Below are 22,082 nucleotides of genomic sequence, written 5' to 3'. Positions count from 1 at the left end.
GGATCTTCCCGATGTTGTAGAGGAGGAATCTGCAGGACCGCTGCAACGTTTGCTGAGAGTGACAGTTGGATGTCCAGGACCGCACCCAGGTTTCTCGCAGTTGGGGTTGGCCTCGCCACGGTGTTGTGACGGTTGAACATCAAGCGGGCTCAGTGTCCTGCTCAACAACACCTCGACCGGCTCGTCGGAGCGCAGGAATCGAACCAGTAATGTCCTCAAAGGGCTACATGTCGCAGTAACAGTGTAAATGTAAAATAAATGTAACTATCCCTTAATGTTAAATAACTTTGAATTTAATACTCATTCAAATTCAAAAAGTTATATATGCATTTGCATTGATGTAAAAAAAAAAAAAAAATTTTACTAGTTGCTCTGCTACAAAGCTCGCTTTCACTGCCGTGAACACATTCTGCCGCTTTCGTAGTTCGGCTTTTAATTCTCGAACAGTTTGTTGTTTTTCTAGAAGGCTAACTTTAGCATACTTAGCTCTGTATTTGGTGTCAAAATGCCGACGTAGATCGGACTCGCTGTCTCGTAACACGAAAGACATACCGCTTTTTTCTCAATTCTCAATTCCCAATTCCACTGGTTTCCAAAGTCTAAAAACCCCGCTTGCTCCGCAGACCGAGCACCCTTTCAAATCCAAGAAAATGGTTTGGCACAAACTGCTGTCCAAGCAGAGGCGCAGAGCCGTGGTCGCCTGCTTCAGGATGACGCCGTTGTACAACATCCCCAGGTAAGAAGTCCTCTCCATTCAGCCACCGGCAAGAATAAAAACCTATCTTTAACCTAAAAAAAAAATTTATAAAAATATTTCATTTCACTGTGCAATATTCAGAACTGTGCAATATTTCATTTCATAACAGCTACACTACAATTTTTCCTTTTATCATACTATTGTGCACTCCTTACCTCACTTGTTACTAAGACACTTATAGTTTTATCACTTGTTTACTAAGACACTTTATAGTTTCACTGAGACACTTTATAGTTTATTTTTATTTCTAATTCTGCCTTTTTCTTTTTATTATTTATTACTGTTATATTTTCTGTAACTCTGGCACAACAATTTCCTTCGGGATTAATAAAGTTGTTCTTATCTTATCTTATCTTAAGAAGGTTCTTAAGATTCACTGTCAAATGCAATCATTTATTGGTGTATCTCTTTTGAAATAAAGACACAGAGCTTCCAACATGTTCCTGGAGGGATACAAACGCAACTGGCTTTACACCGAGGGATACTCGTTTGAGGACCGAATGATCGACGACTTGTCCGTGAGTGACAAAGCTCGGCGTTTCTTTTTCCCGTCGCGGCGCCATCGCTCGGCCTCACTTTCCCCGACCCTTCGCAGAAAGCCATGGAGCAGGAAGAAGGCGACGAAGAGGAGGAGAGAGAGACCAAGCCGGATCCTCTCCACCAGCTCATTCTGCATTTCAGCCGCACCGCTTTGACGGAAAAGAGGTTCGACGGATTCGGCGAAAGTTCGCGGCGACAATTTCAGGGGTCACCCATTCTCCCTTCTTCTCTCCTTTGCAGTAAACTTGACACAGACCATCTTTATATGGCTTATGCAGATATTATGGCAAAGGTGAGTCTCGGAAGGGGGGGGGGGGAGGTCTCAAATTCGGATATGAATTCATCTCCGCTCTTTTTGTCTTTTCCAGAGTTGCCATATTGATGAGGAAGAAGAAGGGGGAGATGAAATGGTGGAAAATTCTGAGGATGAGATGTCCTTTGAGGTGCGACAGTCAGAACTGGTAATGGGCGGCGAGGGGGCTGGGGACCAGGAACACAGCGGAGCGGTAGCTCTCAACGCATCGAGTGGCCTCATCATCAGAACATCACGCAGCATCCATAACTCCCGCGTCTCCGTCCCGTCCCGTCGCGGAAACGTGACCGAGCCCCGACCCGGACGTTAACCCGGCCGTTTCGCGCGACCTCGTCGGGGAAATTTTCAACACGCGGACGCCGCTTTCCCCTCCCGGTCCGGATAACAATTTAGCGTTTGGATTCGGTGTTGATGTATTAACCGAAATGTAACATCACTTTGTTTATGTCATAATAAGACTAACGAGAACGTCTGACGGACCCCGACCCGACGGGTGGTTTTAGCCGGCGGTCAGGAAAGTCAAGTCACATTCAAGCTCTGTCGCAGATGTCCGTTTTAAGCTAGCCGTACGTCATCTTTTTGAGATTTAGCTCTCGGCCTGAGGTTTTACGACGACCGGGACTCTTACGGGGTCACTATTCGCAAGAGTCCCCTGAAAGAGTTGCATGTGATCAAGACTTATTTAAAACGCCTTACACTTAACTTTAGTGAACCTCGGAGAGTCTCCAGTAAGACTCTGTAGATTTCCGACTCGGTTTTTATTCCGCGAGCGTAAAAATCTTTCTGCGACTGCCGTGTTTTTCCCACGAAGACGTGGCAGCCGTCAAGGCTCAGCACAAATATTGCCCAATATCGATTCAACATCAGTGTGGGAAAGTTAGGAGGAGAAAGAACCGGTTTGGTGATATTTTAGCATGCAGGCAGGAGAACCGTGCGATTGTACGTGGAGAGGGTGAATGATTGTATGTCTATATAAGATGCGAATGAGAGGGTGAATGTTTACATTTCTCCTTGTAAGTGAATGACTGGATGTCCCTATTAATGAGAGGGTGAATAGTTTTTTGTCTTTTCATAACATGTGAATGAATGAGTGAATTTTTCTAGACCTCCATGTGACATGAATGAGAGGGTGAATTTTTGTATGTCGATATAAAGCTCAAATGAGAATGTGAACGTTTGCATATCGATATAAAATGTCAATGAGAGGGTGAATATTTGTATGTCTCTTTATGACACGTGTATGAATGAGTGAATGTTTCTATGCCTCCGTGTGGCGTAAATGAGAGGGTAAATGTTTTCTACATTCATATAAAGCGTGAATGAGAGGGTGAATGTTTGTTTGTCTCTTTATAACATGTGAATGAATGAGTGAATGTTTCTATGCCTCCGTGTGACGTGAATGAGAGGGTGAATGTTTGTATGTTTATATAAAGCTTAGAATTAGAGGGTGAATGTTTGCATATCGATATAAAACGTGAATGAGAGGGTGAATATTTGTATGTCTCTTTATGACACATGTGTGTGAATGAGTGAATGTTTCTATGCCTCCATGTGGCGTAAATGAGAGGGTAAATGTTTTCTACGTCGATATAAAGCGTGAATGAGAGGGTGAATGTTTGAATGTCTCCCTATGAATGAACGATTGCATGTCGATATATGACATGTAAATGAGAGGGTGAATGTTTGCATTGCTCTTTATGACATGTAAATGAGAGGGTGAATGTTTGTATGTTGATATAAAGCTTAAATAAGTGGGTGAATGTTTTTATGTCCCATTATAATTTGTAAATGAATGAGTGAATGTTTCTATGCCACCATGTGAAGGAGATGGTGAATGTTTGTATATCGATATAAAGCTTAAATGAGAGGATGAATGTTTGTATGTTGATATAAAGCGTGAATGAAAGGGTGAATCTTTGCATGTCGATACGAAGCTTAAATGAGAGGGAGAACATTTATATATCGCTATAAAGCGTGAATGAGAGGGTGAATGTTTGAATGTCTTCTTATGAGTGAACGATTGTATGTCGATTAATGACACGAATGAGAGGGTGAATGTTTGTTTGTCTAAAAACGATTGAATGTCTTTACAAGACGTGAATGACAGGGTGAATAAATTCTTATATTCATATTTCGTTCTATTACATCCCTTACCGTACGGGAACTGAAACGCTCGGCAGGCAATCGTGAGAAACAGCAATTAATAATCTCTTCCACCTCGAGGGCTTTTCTCCGTTTTAGCGCGACGTTACATAATATCACGTCAGGAAGATGAAACACGCTTCGGCGTGAATATAACCCGAACCCCGCGGGGGGTCGGGGTAGTTTAGACCGGAGTGATTCGCCGCCGTCTCCTGTAAACGTCTGCGTCCCGTCTCTGCTTTCAACCCATCGCTTCACGTAATCATCCTCATCGTCATAGCAACCATAACCGAATGCGACTGACCCGTGTCCTTTTCCCCACTCACATAGCTGACTGACAGACTACAGCGAAAGCCAGACACACACTCAGACGCATAGTCATCACACACTCCACGCGCAGCCGCAGATAATAGTTTGAGATCCGGCTGCACCACACATAGCGCTTAATGCTACGCTAGGCGGGACGAGCGGGTTGGCGGAGGGAGGTTGGTGTCGGGGGGGGGGGGATGTTTTACAACTTGTTTTTGCTTGTGGAAAAGAACGGCGGCTCTTTTTTTTTTTTATTTCCAGCGAGCAACATTTCTATCCTGTTGTTGTGATTTATATCAAAAAGCCAGAGCCTCCCATATCCCTGCAAAAAAAAAAAAAAAAAAAAAAAAAAAAGCTTTTTTCCCCCTGTATTGTGTGAATATTCCAAAGCCACGTTGTGTTGAAATACCAGATATTTATCTCCGTTGCAGTGGGGATGGCAGTTTTTGTCGGACCGCTTCGGACAAAAGCTGAAAGCGGCTTCAGAGATGCTTCCTGTAGTCACGCTTGCTCTAGAAAGCAAACGTGAAAAACCAGTTTTGATAACTTTGTGACTAATAACGCGGCGTGAATGGATGAGTGCCCGAGTCGGACAGGCGTGCAGGACGACCTCTCTCGACCCCAAACCGATGGAGCGCCTGCGAGGCCGTGTCATCACGAGAGAAAAATCATTTTGCTCTGGATTACAGATAATTCCACGTGCATTAATCCGAATCTTCAATTATTGCACATTCATGTACTGTATATGCATACACATGTGTATAAATCCGATTTTCAGTATTGGTGCAAATGCAAAAGGCTATTCCCCCGCTTAAATCCAGCATAATTATCTGTTTAATTCAGAATAACCGGCTCAATATTTTTCTCGACTGAGTACATCTTGGCTTCCGGCGCAGAGAGAATCACTTCTGATTTCAAGCGCGCAGGTTTGGAATATTTACGTGGATTTAGCGAGTTCGTCGCTAACGCGGTAGATTATTGCGCGAAAGGAGAGTGAATGCAAATAATAAATGAGAAAACAAATAGACGGAATGGACTTTTTTTAATGTGATTCGGCAAATATTTCAACGAATATTTCAAAAGCGTCCCTTCTTTCTATTTCAATTCTCCTTTACACGTGACGTCTGCAGATGCTCACGCATGCGTCGGTTTCCCCCCTTGCAGGAGAAAGAAATGGAGAAGCAAAGACTCCTGTACCAACAATCCAGACTCCACAATCGCGGCGCCGCAGAGATGGTCCTGCAAATGATCAGCGCCTGCAAAGGTAGAACGCCAGGTTTGCGTCGGGAAGAAGCTCCCGCCTTCATCCGATGGCTTCTTTTCCTGCAGGTGAGACGGGACCCATGGTGTCCACGACCCTGAAGCTCGGTATCTCCATCCTCAACGGTGGAAACAGCGAAGTCCAGCGAGTGAGTCCGCTCTCGACGCCCGTCTTTTCACGCTCCGAAAGAACACATCTTTACCGCGACCTTTTCTGTTTTGCAGAAAATGCTGGAGTATTTAAAGGATAAGAAGGACGTCGGGTTCTTCCTGAGCGTCCAGGCGTTGATGCAAACATGCTGGTATGCCGTCATTTTGCGCCCGGCGGGTCCATTCGGAGAATTACGTCTAAAACGCGGGTCCGTTTCGTCGGCAGCGTCCTGGACCTGAATGCTTTTGAGAGGCAGAACAAGGCGGAAGGGCTGGGCATGGTTTCAGAAGAAGGCACCAGTAAGTATCCGGAAGTCAGAAAACGCATCGTTGTCAAAACCGAGAGAAAGATCCCACGACAATTCAAATAAATCAATTGAAATAAACCGAAATATCATTTAATAATTAACCCCATCAAATCATTAACAACCGGGATAAACGATCAGACGAGATCGGGGTTTGTTTTTTTTTCTTCTCATTCGACGTGGACTCTTGAATTACAATTCAGCTCAGTCGTGATGAATCTGCCACGGGATGTTGTTAATCTCCCCCCTCCTCATCTCTTAGTCCTCTACTGTTGTCATCACACTGATCCTCTCTCCCTTCCCCACCATCACCGCCACCTCTCCCCCGTCCCTCGTCTCACCGCCCCCAGAGTTGAACCGAGATCGGGGTAAATCAATCATCTGTCCGTCCATCTGTCTCCCCCCCCCCCCCCGTCCCACCCTTTCATTTTTCTTTTCTAGCTGCATCACGTTATTTCTAACCCCACTTTTTTTTTTTTGGTCCGGAGACGATTGGATGCCTCTGTCCATCATTCATGTCCCCCCCCCCCCTTTTCCTCCATTTCGAAGGGAAATGAATGGAATCCGAACCTTTCCGCTCATCAAACACGTACTAAAACCGTATTAAAAACCACGTGTGAAACCATAAAAAAAAATGGAGTCCCCCACTCCGTCACCATCCTATCATTTGAGGCCAAAAAAAAAAAGCTATCCTTTTTAATCCAAATCACACATAAGAAAAAAATCAAAAATGCGTTTTCTACTGCTATTTAGACGTGTTTGCTCGCTCTGCAGTTGCAAATTAAGAACACGTTTCCACACAGTACATATGACAATAAACACTTTGATTATTGATCAATCTACATTTCTAAGAGAACAGATCCGAGACCCCCTTTTTGCTGATTGTATCATGACAAGAAACATTTTGATGGACAATCCCGCCAATTTCTCTGCCGTCCCGACATGTGAAGTGTGCTGCATGACGCCGTGTGATTCTCCAAGTCCTCTTGTCGTCTTTTTTTTCAAGCCCTTCTGCAATTTATTGCCGCTTCCCGGTCAATTAATCACGTTCACGCCGTGATTCCCTCGCCTTCCTGTGTTTTGGCTTTTTTTTTTTTTTTTTTGGTCCAGAGATGATTGGATGCCTCTGTCCATCATTCACGTCCCCCCCCCTCCTCCTCCATTTCGAAGGGAAATGAATGGAATCCAAACCTTTCCGCTCATCAAACACGTACTAAAACCATATTAAAACCACGTGTGAAACCATCAAAAAAACGAATCCCCCACTCCGTCACCATCCTATCATTTGAGGCCACATAAAGCTCTCCTTTTAAATCAAAATTACACATAAGATAAAATCAAAAATGCATTTTCTACTCTATTCAGACACGATCAATACACATTTCTAATAGAACGCATCGCCAAAGAAGTTCTGATAAGGTAATCCGAGACCCCGTTTTGCAGATTGTCTTATGACAAGAAACATTTTGATGGACAATCCCGCCAATTTCTCTGACGTCCCGACATGTGACTTGTGCCGCATGACTCCGTGTGATTCTCCAACCCTCCAAGTCCTCTCGTCTTCTTTTTTTCCAAGCTATTCTGCAATTTCCTGCAGCTTCCCGGTCGATTAATCACGTTCACCCCGTGACTTCCACCCTGACTTCCTGTGTTTTGGCAATAATACTTCCTGTGCAGCTGGTGAATTGTCGCCGTCTGCTTAAAAACTGTTGAAGCAAATATGTTCTTCTTGTCTGCACGCACGCGTCGCCGCCGCCTGCTACGTGCTGTTTGCCGGCCTTATCAAAACTGCGGGAAAAGGTACATTATATGGCCAAAAGTATTCACTCACCCATCCAAATAATCCGAATCGGGTGAATCCTCACTTCTAAATATTCCAAGCTGTGGTTTAAGAACATGGAAGTGTTTGGGAGCGACAACAACTCAAGCCACAAATTGTAAATAACACCAGCGGATGCTGAGGCGCAGAGTGCCAAGAGGTCGGCAACTTTTCCTCTGGACCCACAAATTGCGCTTCTACATCTGGCAATCTGATGGACCAGTCTGGGATTGGCGGTTGCCAGGAGACGCTACTGGTCTGACTGCATTGTGCCAAGTGTAAACTTTGGTGAAGCTAGGGTTGCTTTTCAGGAGCTTGCCTCGGCTCCTTAGCTCTGGTGAAAGGAACTCTGAACACTTGAGCATACCGACACAATTTGGACAATTGCATGCTCCCAACTTTGTGGGAACAGTTTTGTGCTGGACCCTTCCTTTTCCAACATGATTGTGCTCCAGTCCAACGTCCATAAAGACATGGACGACAGAGTCCGGTGTGGAAGAGTTCTGACCTCAACCAGAAAGAACACCTTTGAGATGGGCCTTCTTGTCCGACATCAGTGCGCGACCACACCTTCTGGGAGAATGGTCCAAAACTACCATAAACACACCCCTGATCCGAGTGGACAGCCGTCCCAGAAGAGTTGAAGCTGTTCTGGATGCGAAGGGTGGACCCACGTCATATTGAACCCTACGGATTGGGAACGGGATGTCACTTAAGTTCATATGCGAGTCAAGGCAGGTGCGCGAATACTTTTGGCCATCTTTTTGTGTACGTCTCTTTAGTCTTTGACCTGCAATTCCCAAGTTTCCATTCAAAGAGAAAAGCAAACAGTAGCTGAGTGAAACTGAGAAATGTCTTCTCGTCTTAGATGAGAAGGTCATGGCGGACGATGAATTCACCTGCGACCTCTTCCGCTTTCTGCAACTGCTCTGCGAGGGTCACAACAACGGTAAGAACCCCAACGCCCTCTTTGTAGATCCTGAACGGAGTCGGTTCCCAAGTTTGACTCCCGGTCCTGCTTTCAGATTTCCAGAACTACCTGAGGACACAGACGGGCAGCACCACCACCATTAACGTCATCATCTGCACGGTGGATTACCTCCTCCGACTGCAGGTGCAGCTTAGCGGGTCTCAACCGTCCGAAATCCATTTGGAGGTCAGCTTGAAGCTACAATTCCATTCCATCTCCTCTCCTCTGTCCAGGAGTCCATCAGTGATTTCTACTGGTATTACTCCGGCAAGGACGTCATCGACGAACCCGGGAAGAAGAACTTCTCCAAGGCTATGACGGTAGCCAAGCAGATTTTCAACAGCCTGACGGAATACATCCAGGTGAGAAGATCCAAGACGCCCCATAGCTGTTGATATCAAAAATACAGATTGAGGTAGAAGTTCTCAGTTTATCTCTGAGACATCAGTGAAGGTAAAGTGTCGTAGGGTCCCGGCTGAAGCTAAGGGTCTGCTCACGGTCAGGAATTCATCTACGGCGGAGAAGGTTCGTCAGATATTCTGTTTTTCGGACGACGGTGAGATGTTTTACATGCTGATGATCTTCACAAGGACCTTGTCGGAGGTCAGCGAAGGGCTTGAAAGAGGAGGTGACCTATTATTTATCTGATATTTGAATGGAGCTCAGTTCTGGACGCCTCTCTTGAATAAGTGGCAGAGCAATGGTAGATCATCTGACTAGATAGCAATAGACTAGTTCCCGGCGGAGAGATTGGACAATGCTGGATCAATCGTGATGACCACTGATCCTGAGGTTGACCGAGAGTGCCGACGTAGAGCCGAGTGTCATCAGCGTAGCGGTCAACCAGCGCCAGTTATAACGGACGTTAAAAGGTCGCGGTAGATGAGATCAGATTCAACTTTATAATCGTTTCACGAAATGCAGTTTAGCGCCCAACCGGAAGTGCAAAAGAGCATCAGGAGCAGATATGATAAATGAATTAACGATATGTACATGGAACTATCATGTCAATAATTTGTAGGTGATCTGCAGAGAGGGTATTATGAAGATATTATATGGATTCTTCTTCTTTTGGGCTTTTCCCTTCAAGGGGTCGCCACAGGGAATCAACTTTCTCCATCCAACCCTATTTTCTGTGTCCTCCTCTCTCACACCAACTACCTTCATAGCCTCTCTCACTACGTCTAGCATCAGTCTGCCAACACACTTCCTCCTCTGTACGCGACCCAACCATCTGAGTCTATGTCCAAAACATCTACCATGTGCCGTCCCTCTGATGGACTCATTCCTGATCCTCTCCATCCTGGTCTCTCCCAACGAGAACCTCAGCATCTTCATCTCATCGACCTCCGGCTCTGCCTCCTGTCTTCTTTGCAATGCCAAAGTGTCCAAAGCATACAGCATCACTGGACTTGTACACCTTCCCTTTCATTCTGGCTGATGGTTTTCTATCTCTTGGTACCTCCGACACTTTTCTCCACCCATTCCAACCTGTTTGGACCTGTTTCTTCACCTCTTTTCCACACTCTCCTACGCTCTGGACTGTTGACCCTAAGCACTAGAAATCCTCCATCTTCTTGATCTCCACTCCTTGTAGCCTCACTGTTCCACCCGGGTTCCTCTCATTCACACACATGTATTCTGTGAACATAGTACACATTAAATGTACATTAAATGTAGTGGACAAAGGACAGGTACAAGGAGAAATGAACAGGTGATGAGTCATGCTAGCATGCTAGCATGTGAAGAATCGAGGGGGAATCCTCAGGAGACCTCGAAGGGGAACCTGGAAAACCCGGAAAAGCTGTACAACAATGTTTTTTATGATTCGCTTTTTTGAATAAACATAAAAAAAAGACAAGTTTCTCTCTTCAGGGCCCTTGCACCGGCAACCAACAGTCCTTAGCTCACAGCAGGCTTTGGGACGCCATCGTTGGATTCCTTCATGTCTTTGCTCACATGATGATGAAGCTGGCGCAGGTACGCACGTGTTAAATTTATTCTTTAAAACTGTGCACCGTCCTTTTAAAGTTAGCGTTAGCGTTGGTTTTCTGCCAGTGGACGTACAGTGCGGCCTGAGTTCCTGATCAGTATTGGCAGAATCTAAACAGCACATGCTGCAGCTTCATCCCAGTGAGCAGGATTTACAGAAACCGACTGACTCCATCACCCGTAACGCCGAATGTGGACGGCAAAGTTGGAAACGGGCGTTTTCCGTTTTCGCCAGGCGTCTAACAGCACAGAGCGCACGACCACTTCTCCATGTGCATGGGAGGAACGTAGCCTCCTCAAAACGCTTCTTAGAAAACATGCTTGCAAGGCTTTTTAACGTGCATCGTGAAGTCCACTGCCTGAGGCGGACAACGCAAGGGACGAGTACTTCCACTGTTTTTAAAAGTTAATCTAATTCTAGTTATGGTTTTTGTTTTTGCGCAATAAGAAAAGCACCGTTCCGTTTAGAGCTTTCAGCTTCTGTGCATGTTGGCTCACTTTAAAAACTGCCGTGGCCTTGACGGGTCACTCCAGGGTAACGCTTGAGCTTTTCCTACAGTGACAGGTCAAAACGTCTTCTCTAAAAATACATATTAGAATCCGTTTATTCATGACGCCGTGCTTTTCATCGGGTACGTCGGGCCCGTTTTCCGATCGCCGCAATTGCACTTTTGCGCCGCAAACGACAGGTCGAGAAAACTTTTTAAAGTTTAAGTAACTATTTTTTTGGTGATTCACGCTATTGGCAAGTCTTTTTTCGGAAGCAAATCCCTGCATTATTGCACGCGCAACCCTTTCACCATTCATCGGCCGCACACTGTTCCGACATGCCGACCATTCCTCACCCTGAGAATGTAGCATATGCTAACACACATCATGCGGCTGCCATTATACGCTGTGCTTCATCCTGAGCGATATTTTAGCAGATAATTGAATTCCAGAAGTGCATTATATATATATATTTTTTTTTATGTAAAAGTGTTTATAATTGTTTCCAGACTGCATAATTCATTGACTATTTAAACTGTCTTCCACATGTTCAATGCAGGGTAAAGTATGTATCCATTTTATTTACCTACTGATGTGGTTACTGTGTTTACTAGTTTGTTTATTTATTCGTCGTCATTTTCACTTATCAGGTCGTTTTATAATCACCTGCTTCAAAACAGAAATTAATTCATTTACATAAATTGGCAAAAGCGTTACCTAACCGTGAATAAAAAATAACATTTTGACCGCAGCACGGTTTGTTTCACCACAATAGTGGATATAAAATAACACGTAAAATGGGATTAGTTGTGTTCTGATCCAGATGACAGGAAGTGTTGTTCCGCATTTTATTCCCGGTTTTCCCGGATAAACGTCACCATCCCACATTTATATTCAAGGATTCCCTCACCTGGAATTATTGATAAGTTATTTTAATAAGAACAATTATGATAATTTGCGCGTGCAAATCCGATTTCCACCCATATCGTTCCCCGCTGCAGCGCCAGTGATACTAAAACGTCTGCGTGAATGATTGATTAAAAAATGTAAGAAGGAAGCAGGTGACTGCAAAACCTCCTGGGAGAGGAAGTGACCTTTAACCTCCATTGTTGGAGTTTACAATTTTTTAATATGGGATTATTTTTGTGTTGGATTATGTACATTTTGTGTGCACATTCTCCGTCTGCACACATTTAACAGGGCCACAATTTTTGGCGCCATTTCCATTAACTAATAATGACACTGGAGGAAAATGCTTCTGTTTTTTGTGGTGTGTTTTTATTTTTATTTTCTGTGAGAGCTGTGGCTTTAACTTGTGATTTGAGCGCAAGTGTAAGTGATTTTCAAGCACGTGCCTTTTAGTCGCCTCTCTGACAAAAATATGCTTGTGACCGTTCCAAAATATACGTATTTATACATTCATTTCCTGTAGCCGCCCCTCCTGAGGCCGTCATTGGCCGAGAGGCTCCCCCCTGGACCAATCACAGTGCGACATTCACACATCACACGTATTTAATGAGACACTATTTCATTTTGAAATATATACTGCTCAAAAAAATAAAGGGAACGCTAAAAACCACAGTGTAACTTCTAGTCAATCACAACTTAATTTTGACTTGTTGTTTAAGAATAAGAATAAGAATAAGAATAAGAATAAGAATAAGAATAACTTTATTTATCCCGAAGAAAATTGTTGTACCAGGGTTACAAGAAAAACGTAACAATAATATATAACAGTAGAAAATTGTATAAACAGTCAAAAAAATAAAATTAAAAAAAAAAAAAGGAGGAGAATAAGAAATACAAATAAACTATAAAGTGTCTTTAAGGACATTATGAGCCTGTAGTGTTTTTTCCACTTTCATTTTGACTGTAACTCCAAATCCAGACCTCCATGTTCATACATTTGATTTTCATTGATCATTTTAGTGTCATTTGCTTGTCAGCACTTTCAACTATGAAAAGAACAAAGTATTTAATCCGAATATTTCATTCATTCAGATCTAGGATGTGTTATTTTGTGTTCTCTTTAGTTTTTCGAGACGCCTATCACACGCAGTTTAACGTCCAATCTTTCAAATATCCACCTTAGTTCCGAAACTATCCGCCATTTTAGAAAAGTCTTATCTCACATCGATCGACGAATAAATTCACCTTATATCGGCCAAATCGCCGGCGTGTCACGTATCCAGCGCTTTACAGGATAAACGAATCCTCCGACCGTGTTGCTGTAAAGCTGGACGTTGATACAAAACTGAGTTTCCTTTTTTTTTTTCTTTCTTTCACGGAGCTTGTTTTTTTGAATTTCCGAGCATGAGGAATGGGACGACTAACCCCCTCCTGCAGCACCCGCCGGCTCGTGAATGTGAGTGAACCCAAAGCTATTTCCGCTGCACATCCGTAACACCGGGATAACGTCAAATAACTCGTTGTGGTGACTTTGGATTGCCGAAACGTTTCTCCCGTTTTTCCGTTTCCCCCGCCGGTGCATTTCCACAATCCTGCCAGAGTTTATCTGCAATGTCATTGGTAAAAAAAAAAAAAAAAAAAAAAAATCCATAAATCATCACCTGCGATTTCGTTATCGTAGGATTCCAGTCAAATCGGACTGCTGAAGGAGCTCCTGGATCTCCAGAAAGACATGGTTGTTATGTTGCTCTCACTGTTGGAGGGTAAACCAGTTCTTCCGCACTCGCGTTCTCATCGATTGAAACGTATCTCCCGGCCGGTTTTCTTCTCTCTAACGTTATCTTACGCTATTTAGGAAATGTGGTGAACGGTACGATCGCTCGCCAGATGGTGGACATGCTGGTGGAGTCCTCCAGCAATGTGGAGATGATCCTCAAGTTCTTCGACATGTTCCTCAAACTGAAAGACATCGTGGCCTCGGACGCCTTCCGGGATTACGTGACCGACCCCCGAGGGCTCATCTCCAAGAAGGACTTCCAGAAGGCCATGGACAGCCAGAAGCAGTACACGCCCTCGGAGATCCAGTTCCTCCTGTCCTGCTCGGAGGCGGATGAAAACGACATGATCAACTACGAGGAGTTCGCCAGCCGCTTCCAGGAACCCGCCAAGGACATCGGCTTCAACATCGCCGTGCTGCTCACCAATCTCTCCGAGCACGTGCCCCACGACACCAGGCTGCAGAACTTCCTGGAGCAAGCCGAAAGCGTCCTGAACTACTTCCGGCCGTTCCTGGGTCGTATCGAAATCATGGGCGCCAGCAGGAAGATCGAGCGCATCTACTTCGAGATCAGCGAGGTCAACCGCAAGCAGTGGGAGATGCCTCAGGTCAGGGAGTCCAAGCGGCAGTTCATCTTCGACGTGGTCAACGAGGGCGGCGAGTCGGAGAAGATGGAGATGTTCGTCAACTTCTGCGAGGACACCATCTTTGAGATGAACATCGCGTCGCAGATTTCGGAGCAGGAAGAAGAGGAGAAGGGCGAGGAGGACGAGGAAGGGGAAGAAGCCGTGGTGGAGGGAGGACAAGGGGCGACCAACGGAGGAGGCGACGAGGAGACCAACGGCGAGGAGGCGCCGCCCGAATCAAGCTCCGCTTTCGCGGACTTCATCAACAGCATGCTGAACTTCTTCAACATCTTCACCTTCCGCAACCTCCGCAAGCAGTACCGCCGCGTCAGGAAGATGACGCTGAAGGAGATCGTGATCGCCTTGTCCACCTTCTTCTGGACCATCCTCATGAGCATTTTGCACTTCATCTACAACATCTGCAAAGGCTTCTTCATGATAATCTGGCACACGCTCTTTGGGGGCGGCTTGGTGGAGGGCGCCAAAAACATCACCGTGACGGAGATCCTCGCCAGCATGCCGGATCCGACGCAGGACGACGTGCACGGCGACGGGCCGGGGGAGCCGGGAACCGGGGAGGAACAGGACACCGGCGGGGTGACGGACACCGGAGAGACCGGTAGCGGGGAGGAAGAAGAGGAAGACACCCAGGAGAAGGAAGGCGGGAGGATACCGGGCATCGATTCTCCGGGCGGGTTGGGGGACATGGGTGTGGAGGCACCTGTCGAACCCCCAACTCCTGAAGGGACTCCCATCACAAAGAGAAAAATGGTGAGTTGTTCCCTCCTCAGCCGAAGAATCCTGGGATTTGAGGGAAAGGAAACTCCCGTGTCGGTCCGTTATCCTCAACCCATTTTGATTTTCCGGCAGCCGGAAGAAGCAGACGCCCAGAAGCCTCCCGAAGCCGCCGCCGCCGCCGCCACAGAGGAGCCGCCTCCGGAGCCAGAGAAGGCTGAGTATGTCTCTCGGCCTCGTGTTTTAAATACCATTAAATTCTTAAGTTGCTGTCCGCGGTGCATTTGGATTTGTATTAACAATAACAAGGTAGTGTAAACATTATAAATATGAACAGTGTTGGCAGCTTGGTGTTGGGACTCACAAAGCGGACCCTTCGATACCTCACGGATCGGCGCGCTAAGGGCGACAATAACGTTTTGGTCGGTCCACTTTTGTAACTTGATGGACAGCAACTCCCTGGAATGATTTTTCTGCGGAGAAAAAAACATCAGTAAACGTCAGTAAAGACGTTTATAACGTAATGTAATGTAATGTTTGTATGCCTGAGCCTTCGGTAGAAGATGCACCAGAATGCGAAGATACTCCATGCCCATCTTTCCATAAATAATTTCTATTTACTTTACAGTTAATATGATTTTTAATTTACTCATTTAGTGTAAATTTTGAATTGTATTGCAATGTTTATTGTGCGTTACAATTATCCAAAAGTGTTCAGTGCACTGGTATGAGAGCGTGGGAAGTGTAATCCAGTCGATGGTTGGTGGATATTAGTTTGAGGTTCGTTGAGGGTTAATATATCTGTAAATACCATCAAAATTAGCACATTTCTACATTGCAGGAAAATCACTTGAACGTAACTCCCGCAAAAAGCGAGGGTCCACTGTAGTTCCATGTCTGTGGAGCTTCTCAGTCATCCAGGTCGTGGTGAAACCTTCTTGTCCGACTTTAACCGCCAGGTTTTCGGGCGGGTCAAGGTCTTCGTGTATTTCATTAATGTTAGTTCCTTTTTCTTACTTTTAGGTCTAAGTTGGAAGATTTTTGTGATCTTGAAATATTAAATAAAATTATAATTATTATTTTTCGCCGCTCAAAATAACGTCACACTCGCGGAAGCCGTGTTGAGCCGCATTTTGTAATAACGGTGCATTTTGTAATAAACGTCCAAAATGTAATAACTTTTTCATTTCATTTTGTAATAAAGCCGCATTTTGTAATAAACTGCCCCAACGCATTTCGTAATAAATTTTACCACATTTTGTAATAAGTTATTACATTTTGAGAAGATTATTACAAAATGCACTTGCAATTTTTTTATTCTCTAGGAAATGTAATAACATGGAATTTATAGAATATTCTCTGTTAATGCAACCTTTGAATAGTGTACTGATAGTAATTGCTAAGTACTGCTACTGGGCTAATACAGTGATACTAATAATAGGCCTAGCTTTTACAAATACTTTAAAGTAAAATAAAATACAATTAACAAACTTATGCTTTGGCATTGTTATTACATAATGCACCATGTTATTACATTTCCTAGAAAATAAAAAAGTTGCAATTGCATTTTGTAATAATCTTCTCAATATGTAATAACTTATTGCATAATGCGGCAAAATTTATTACAAAATGCATTGGGGCAGTTTATTACAAAATGCAGCTTTATTACAAAATGCGGCTTTATTACAAAATGAAATGAAAAAGTGATTACATTTTGGACGTTTATTACAAAATGCACTGTTATTACAAAATGCGGCTCAACAAGCCTCAACAAGTCATACTCGCCAGCCGGTAAAGTCCCGATTTGCAGATGCTGAGCGCAGAAGTTCACGAGCAGAAGTCCCATAAACCATATAAAATAAATATTTATGAAGATATTTTGCAAATATTACGCAGTGATTTTTTTCCCGATTTATTTTTAAAATTCAGGTCAAGGCTCTGCTACACGCTCTGAAAGCCCAAAGCTCAAAATGAGTTCATCGCATAAATAAAATTTAATTTTCTCCGTAATACTTTGCGAATTTCAGAAGCAACACACTTCACACTTGTTTATACAAAGTGTAAAGGTACTAAAAAGCAATATATACAGTGGTACCTTTATTTTAGACGTCAAAAAGTAAATGCAGCTCCCGGTGTTTTCTTTTCCGAGGAAACCGGGTCCAAATGGCTCTTTGGGTGTTAAGGGTTGCCGACCCCTGGACTAGGATATGGTAGCTTGGTGTGTCATTGGAAGAGTTGATCCGCAACAAGCCGCCATAACCTAGACCTGCTCAAAAACATGTCAGTTACATCGGGAAACGTCTGAAACGTCTTCAAGTGAAGAAATTCAAGTCCAGTTGCAAAGACAAGAAGATTCCGACAAGAGTACATGTGCAGTGCTGCATTTAAAGTGCAAAAAAATGACTTGCGGCTGTTGAGGAATCTGATGGCAGTCGGGTAGAACGAGTTCTTCGCTCTTGTCGTTCTACATTTCACGCTCCCGTACCTCTGGCCGGAGGCTAGGAGTGTGAACAGTCCACGTTGAGGTTGGGCGTGTTCCTCAGCAATGGAGGCAGCTCTCCTGTGGACTCTGTGGTGGTAGATGCTCTGCAGAGAAGGCAGTGGGGTTCTGGTGATCTTCTCTGCAGGCGTCTACGGTCCGGAGCAGTGGTGGTCAGGAAGCTCTCAGCAATGCAGCCGTAGAATGCCGAGCCTCCTCAGGAGGTACAACCATTGTTGAACCGTCCTGACCATCTACATGGTTTTGAGGGACCAGATGAGGTCCTTGCTCACGTGGACACCCAGATATTTGTAGCTTCTCACCCTCTCAACTTCAAGACCTTGGAGGAACAGTGGCCGATGAGGTGTCTTCTCCTTCCTCATGTCCACTATCATCTCCTTGGTCTTGTCAAGGGTGAATTGATTCCTTTCCCAACAATGGTGATAATGGAGAACCTGAAGAAACTCCCTTTGTGTTTTATTTTTTTAGCGCTGAGCCGGGCGAGAAGGTTCAGAAGGAGCCCGAGGCGGAGAAGACGGAGCCGCCGGAGGAACGAAAGAAACCTCCACCGAAGAAAGAGAAGGAGCGAAAGGGAGGAGGCTTCAATATTTGGACGGAGCTGGAGACGCAGAGGAACAAATTCATGGTGACGCTTTCTCCGTTTTCGTCATAACGTTGGACCTTTTAGCTCCCTTCTGCTAACGTGCTAACGGAAACCAATGTTCTTGCAGAACTACCTCTCCAGAAACTTCTACAACTTGAGGTTTTTGGCTCTGTTCCTCGCGTTTGCCCTGAACTTCATTCTGCTCTTCTACAGGGTAGGGTTGGAAATTCTTTAACAAATATGTATATTTTACATATATATATAATATGTTACATTGAAGTTCCATAAATGGTATATTATAAAAGTGTACTACACACGCAGAAGAATCGGGAAGACATTTCTTACAATTGCACGGTGACATGAAATTAACAAAATAATAATAATAACAGAGTGCAAGTTAACAGTAAAGTGCATCATTAAATTAAACAGTAAACAAACAAACTGCTGGTCAGGTGAAAAATTGACCTTTGACCTATTGAGAACAGGAGCAGAGTTTTTTTTTTTTTTTTTTGTATAATTTAGCGCAAAAGATCAGTAATTCATACCGCAATATAGTAAAGATATATAGTCAGAGTCGCGTAGAGCGTGATTTTGATTCAAATATATGAACGAGCGGATCGAAAAGCACATTCTCCCCGTAGGTTTCCGAATCCCCGCCCGAGGACGAGGAGACGGAAGGATCCGGGCTGGCGGAGGGCAGCGGCTTGTTCGAAGGCTCCGGTTTGTTCGAGGGCTCGGGGGACGACGGCGACGGCTCCGGGATGGAGGACGCCGACGGAGACGAGGACGACGTCCCCGTTTTCTACTATATCGAGGAGAGCACGGGATACATGCAGCCCACGCTGTCCTTCCTGGCCGTCCTGCACACGGTCATATCGTTCATCTGCATCATCGGATACAACTGCCTCAAAGTAACTACTGCATACACACTGATGGACAGAACGGGATGGAGGGATGGAGGGATGGATAAAAAGATGAGTGGATGGTTGGATGGATAGAAAGGTGGATGGATGACTGGTGGATTGATAAATGAGTGGATGGATAGATGGGTAGGTAGTAAATAGATAGATAGATAGATAGATAGATAGATAGATAGATAGATAGATAGATAGATAGATAGACAGATGTGTAGAAAGATGGATAGATGGATAGATAGATAGATAGATAGATAGATAGGTGGATTGTCATATAGATAGATAGATAGATAGATAGATAGATAGATAGGTAGATAGATAGATAGATAGATAGATAGATAGATAGATAGATAGATAGATAGATAGATAGATAGATAGATAGACAGATAGATAGACAGATGTGTAGAAAGATGGATAGATGGATAGATAGATAGATAGATAGATAGATAGATAGATAGATAGATAGGTGGATTGTCATATAGATAGATAGATAGATAGATAGATAGGTAGATAGATAGATAGATAGATAGATAGATAGATAGATAGATAGATAGATAGATAGATAGATAGATAGATAGATAGATAGATAGATAGACAGATAGATAGACAGATGTGTAGAAAGATGGATGGATAGATGGATAGATAGATAGATAGATAGATAGATAGATAGATAGATAGATAGATAGATAGATAGATAGATAGATAGATAGATAGATAGAGATAGATAGATAGAGATAGATAGGTGGATTGTCATATAGATAGATAGATAGATAGATAGATAGATAGATAGATAGATAGATAGATAGATAGATAGAGATAGATAGGTGGATTGTCATATAGATAGATAGATAGATAGATAGATAGATAGATAGATAGATAGATAGATAGATAGATAGATAGATAGATAGATAGATAGACAGATGTGTAGAAAGATGGATGGATAGATAGATAGATAGACAGATGTGTAGAAAGATGGATAGATAGATAGATAGATAGATAGATAGATAGATAGATAGATAGATAGATAGATAGATAGATAGATAGATAGATAGATAGATAGATAGATAGATAGATAGGTGGATTGTCATATAGATAGATAGATGGATAGATAGATAGATAGATAGATAGATAGATAGATAGATAGATAGATAGATAGATAGATAGATAGATAGAGATAGATAGGTGGATTGTCATATAGATAGATAGATAGATAGATAGATAGATAGATAGATAGATAGATAGATAGATAGATAGATAGATAGATAGATAGATAGATAGATAGATAGATAGATAGATAGACAGATGTGTAGAAAGATGGATGGATGGATAGATAGCAAGCAGACATTATAAGAGGTAGCATAACTAAAGTATACAGAGTGGTACACATCCATCCATCCATCCATCCATCCATCCATCCATCCATCCATCCATCCATCTAACCTTGTCCTTTGCAGATCCCCCTTGTGATATTCAAAAGGGAGAAAGAGCTTGCGAGGAAGCTGGAGTTCGACGGGCTCTACATCACCGAACAGCCGGAGGACGACGACATCAAGGGCCAGTGGGATCGTCTGGTCCTGAACACACCGTAGGCGAACGCTCCGAGATACCTTCACATGAACTCTGCAAACATACCAGCTTCTTCTCAAAGCGCCTCCCTTTATGTCCGCAGCTCTTTCCCCAACAACTACTGGGATAAGTTTGTCAAACGAAAGGTGAGGTTGGTGAGTTGGGTACTCGTTCCCGCTGGACGCGTGTTCATGTCGTCTCTCCGTCCAGGTTCTGGACAAGTACGGCGACATTTATGGCCGGGAGAGAATCGCTGAGCTTCTGGGCGTGGATTTGGCCTCGCTGGACGTGAGTCAGCAACACGAGAAGAAGCCGGAGGAGCCGGACAACTCCATGTTTGCTTGGTAAGCCAAGAGGACATTGCTCTTACGAGCCTCGTACCCGCGAGGCCAAAGACTCACCCAAGTTCATGTCCTTGCAGGGCGACCTCGATTGACATCAAGTACCAGATATGGAAATTCGGCGTGGTGTTCACAGACGGCGTAAGCAACGGCAAAGCGTACTTCTTCATGACCAGACCGCACTCGTGCTCGGCCTGTATCCCCTTTCTGCCCGGTCCAATTTCAGGAAGTCCGTAGCACAAGTCAATGTTTAACAGTGAAGAGTACCGTATTTTGCAGACCATAAGGCGCACCACATTATAAGGCACTATATCAATGAATGGGTCTATCTACATACATGAGGCGCACTATGTTTTAAGGCGCATGATAAAACATACCAAACAACTTCTTGTCGAACTTTGTTCATCTCATTCGTCTTGCTCGTTCCCTCAGAAACTATGTTTGGTCTTCTTTACTCTGCCGTCATTTGCTGCGTGACTGATAGCCTTGAGTTCAAATTTTCATGTCTCTTAACAGGCGCCATTTTTGGGGCACACAAATGTACACTAATGCTAAAAGCCGGTATGCACCGCTATTACAAAAAGTGGCATAGGTGAGCGTATTTGTACTGTTCTCTGATTGGTTAATAGTTGCCAGTGTTAGCGGACACCCGAAGTTAGTGTGAGGTCGGGACAACATTGTATTTCAGCACTACATTATTAGTCATCTAACGTAGTCTGACGTTGCAACCGATATTCAACTTTAATACAACGTCCTCGTGTCAGGTGGGAACAGTGCGGCAGTCAATCAAGCGAAGCGGATTTGTTGCTTCCCGAAGTCGCACTAAAATATTTTGACAGATTTTTTAGCGCAGTAAGCACAACAAGAATTCATATATCATAAGGATTATAAGGCGCATGGATGATTTTTGAGAACATTTAACGATTTTTAAGTGTGCCTTATAGTGTGAAAAATAGAGTAGTCTTTTAAATATCCAGTTTTGCCCTGCATACATGTCACTCCAGGCTTGCAGAGAAAGACCGGCTTTCATGACACTGAAGGAAGGGAGTGGTATTTTGGAAGTCAGGAACTGGAAGGATGACATA

The 22,082-nt window shown here is 43.9% G+C and overlaps 1 protein-coding gene across 4 annotated transcripts in view; it reads left to right on the top strand.

Moving 5' to 3' along the window:
• Positions 1-22,082, top strand: part of LOC147216624 (ryanodine receptor 1-like) — a 63,180-nt gene that overhangs the window by 37,490 nt on the left and 3,608 nt on the right. For 2 of the 4 annotated variants that reach the window (XM_086177540.1, XM_086177539.1), the window contains 23 exons: positions 624-736; positions 1,179-1,275; positions 1,353-1,462; positions 1,538-1,589; positions 1,666-1,740; positions 5,226-5,325; positions 5,391-5,470; positions 5,547-5,623; positions 5,698-5,771; positions 8,464-8,544; positions 8,621-8,709; positions 8,799-8,927; positions 10,441-10,545; positions 13,637-13,718; positions 13,811-15,129; positions 15,229-15,314; positions 18,062-18,218; positions 18,304-18,390; positions 18,818-19,087; positions 20,545-20,675; positions 20,760-20,802; positions 20,867-21,000; positions 21,078-21,138. In XM_086177540.1, the coding sequence (XP_086033666.1) occupies positions 624-736; positions 1,179-1,275; positions 1,353-1,462; positions 1,538-1,589; positions 1,666-1,740; positions 5,226-5,325; positions 5,391-5,470; positions 5,547-5,623; positions 5,698-5,771; positions 8,464-8,544; positions 8,621-8,709; positions 8,799-8,927; positions 10,441-10,545; positions 13,637-13,718; positions 13,811-15,129; positions 15,229-15,314; positions 18,062-18,218; positions 18,304-18,390; positions 18,818-19,087; positions 20,545-20,675; positions 20,760-20,802; positions 20,867-21,000; positions 21,078-21,138 (3,552 nt within the window). Of the gene's footprint in view, positions 1-623; positions 737-1,178; positions 1,276-1,352; positions 1,590-1,665; positions 1,741-5,225; positions 5,326-5,390; positions 5,471-5,546; positions 5,624-5,697; positions 5,772-6,126; positions 6,145-8,463; positions 8,545-8,620; positions 8,710-8,798; positions 8,928-10,440; positions 10,546-13,636; positions 13,719-13,810; positions 15,130-15,228; positions 15,315-18,061; positions 18,219-18,303; positions 18,391-18,817; positions 19,088-20,544; positions 20,676-20,759; positions 20,803-20,866; positions 21,001-21,077; positions 21,139-22,082 lie in introns of all 4 variants that reach the window. The other 2 variants (XM_086177541.1, XM_086177542.1) reach the window with 2 other exon arrangements.

Source organism: Fistularia commersonii, chromosome 29, assembly GCF_037954325.1.
Source record: "Fistularia commersonii isolate RoL2024-O1a breed Wild chromosome 29, RoL_Fcom_v1.0, whole genome shotgun sequence".
NCBI classification, from domain to species: Eukaryota; Metazoa; Chordata; class Actinopteri; order Syngnathiformes; family Fistulariidae; genus Fistularia; species Fistularia commersonii.
This window is presented reverse-complemented; position numbering and strand designations above follow the sequence as displayed.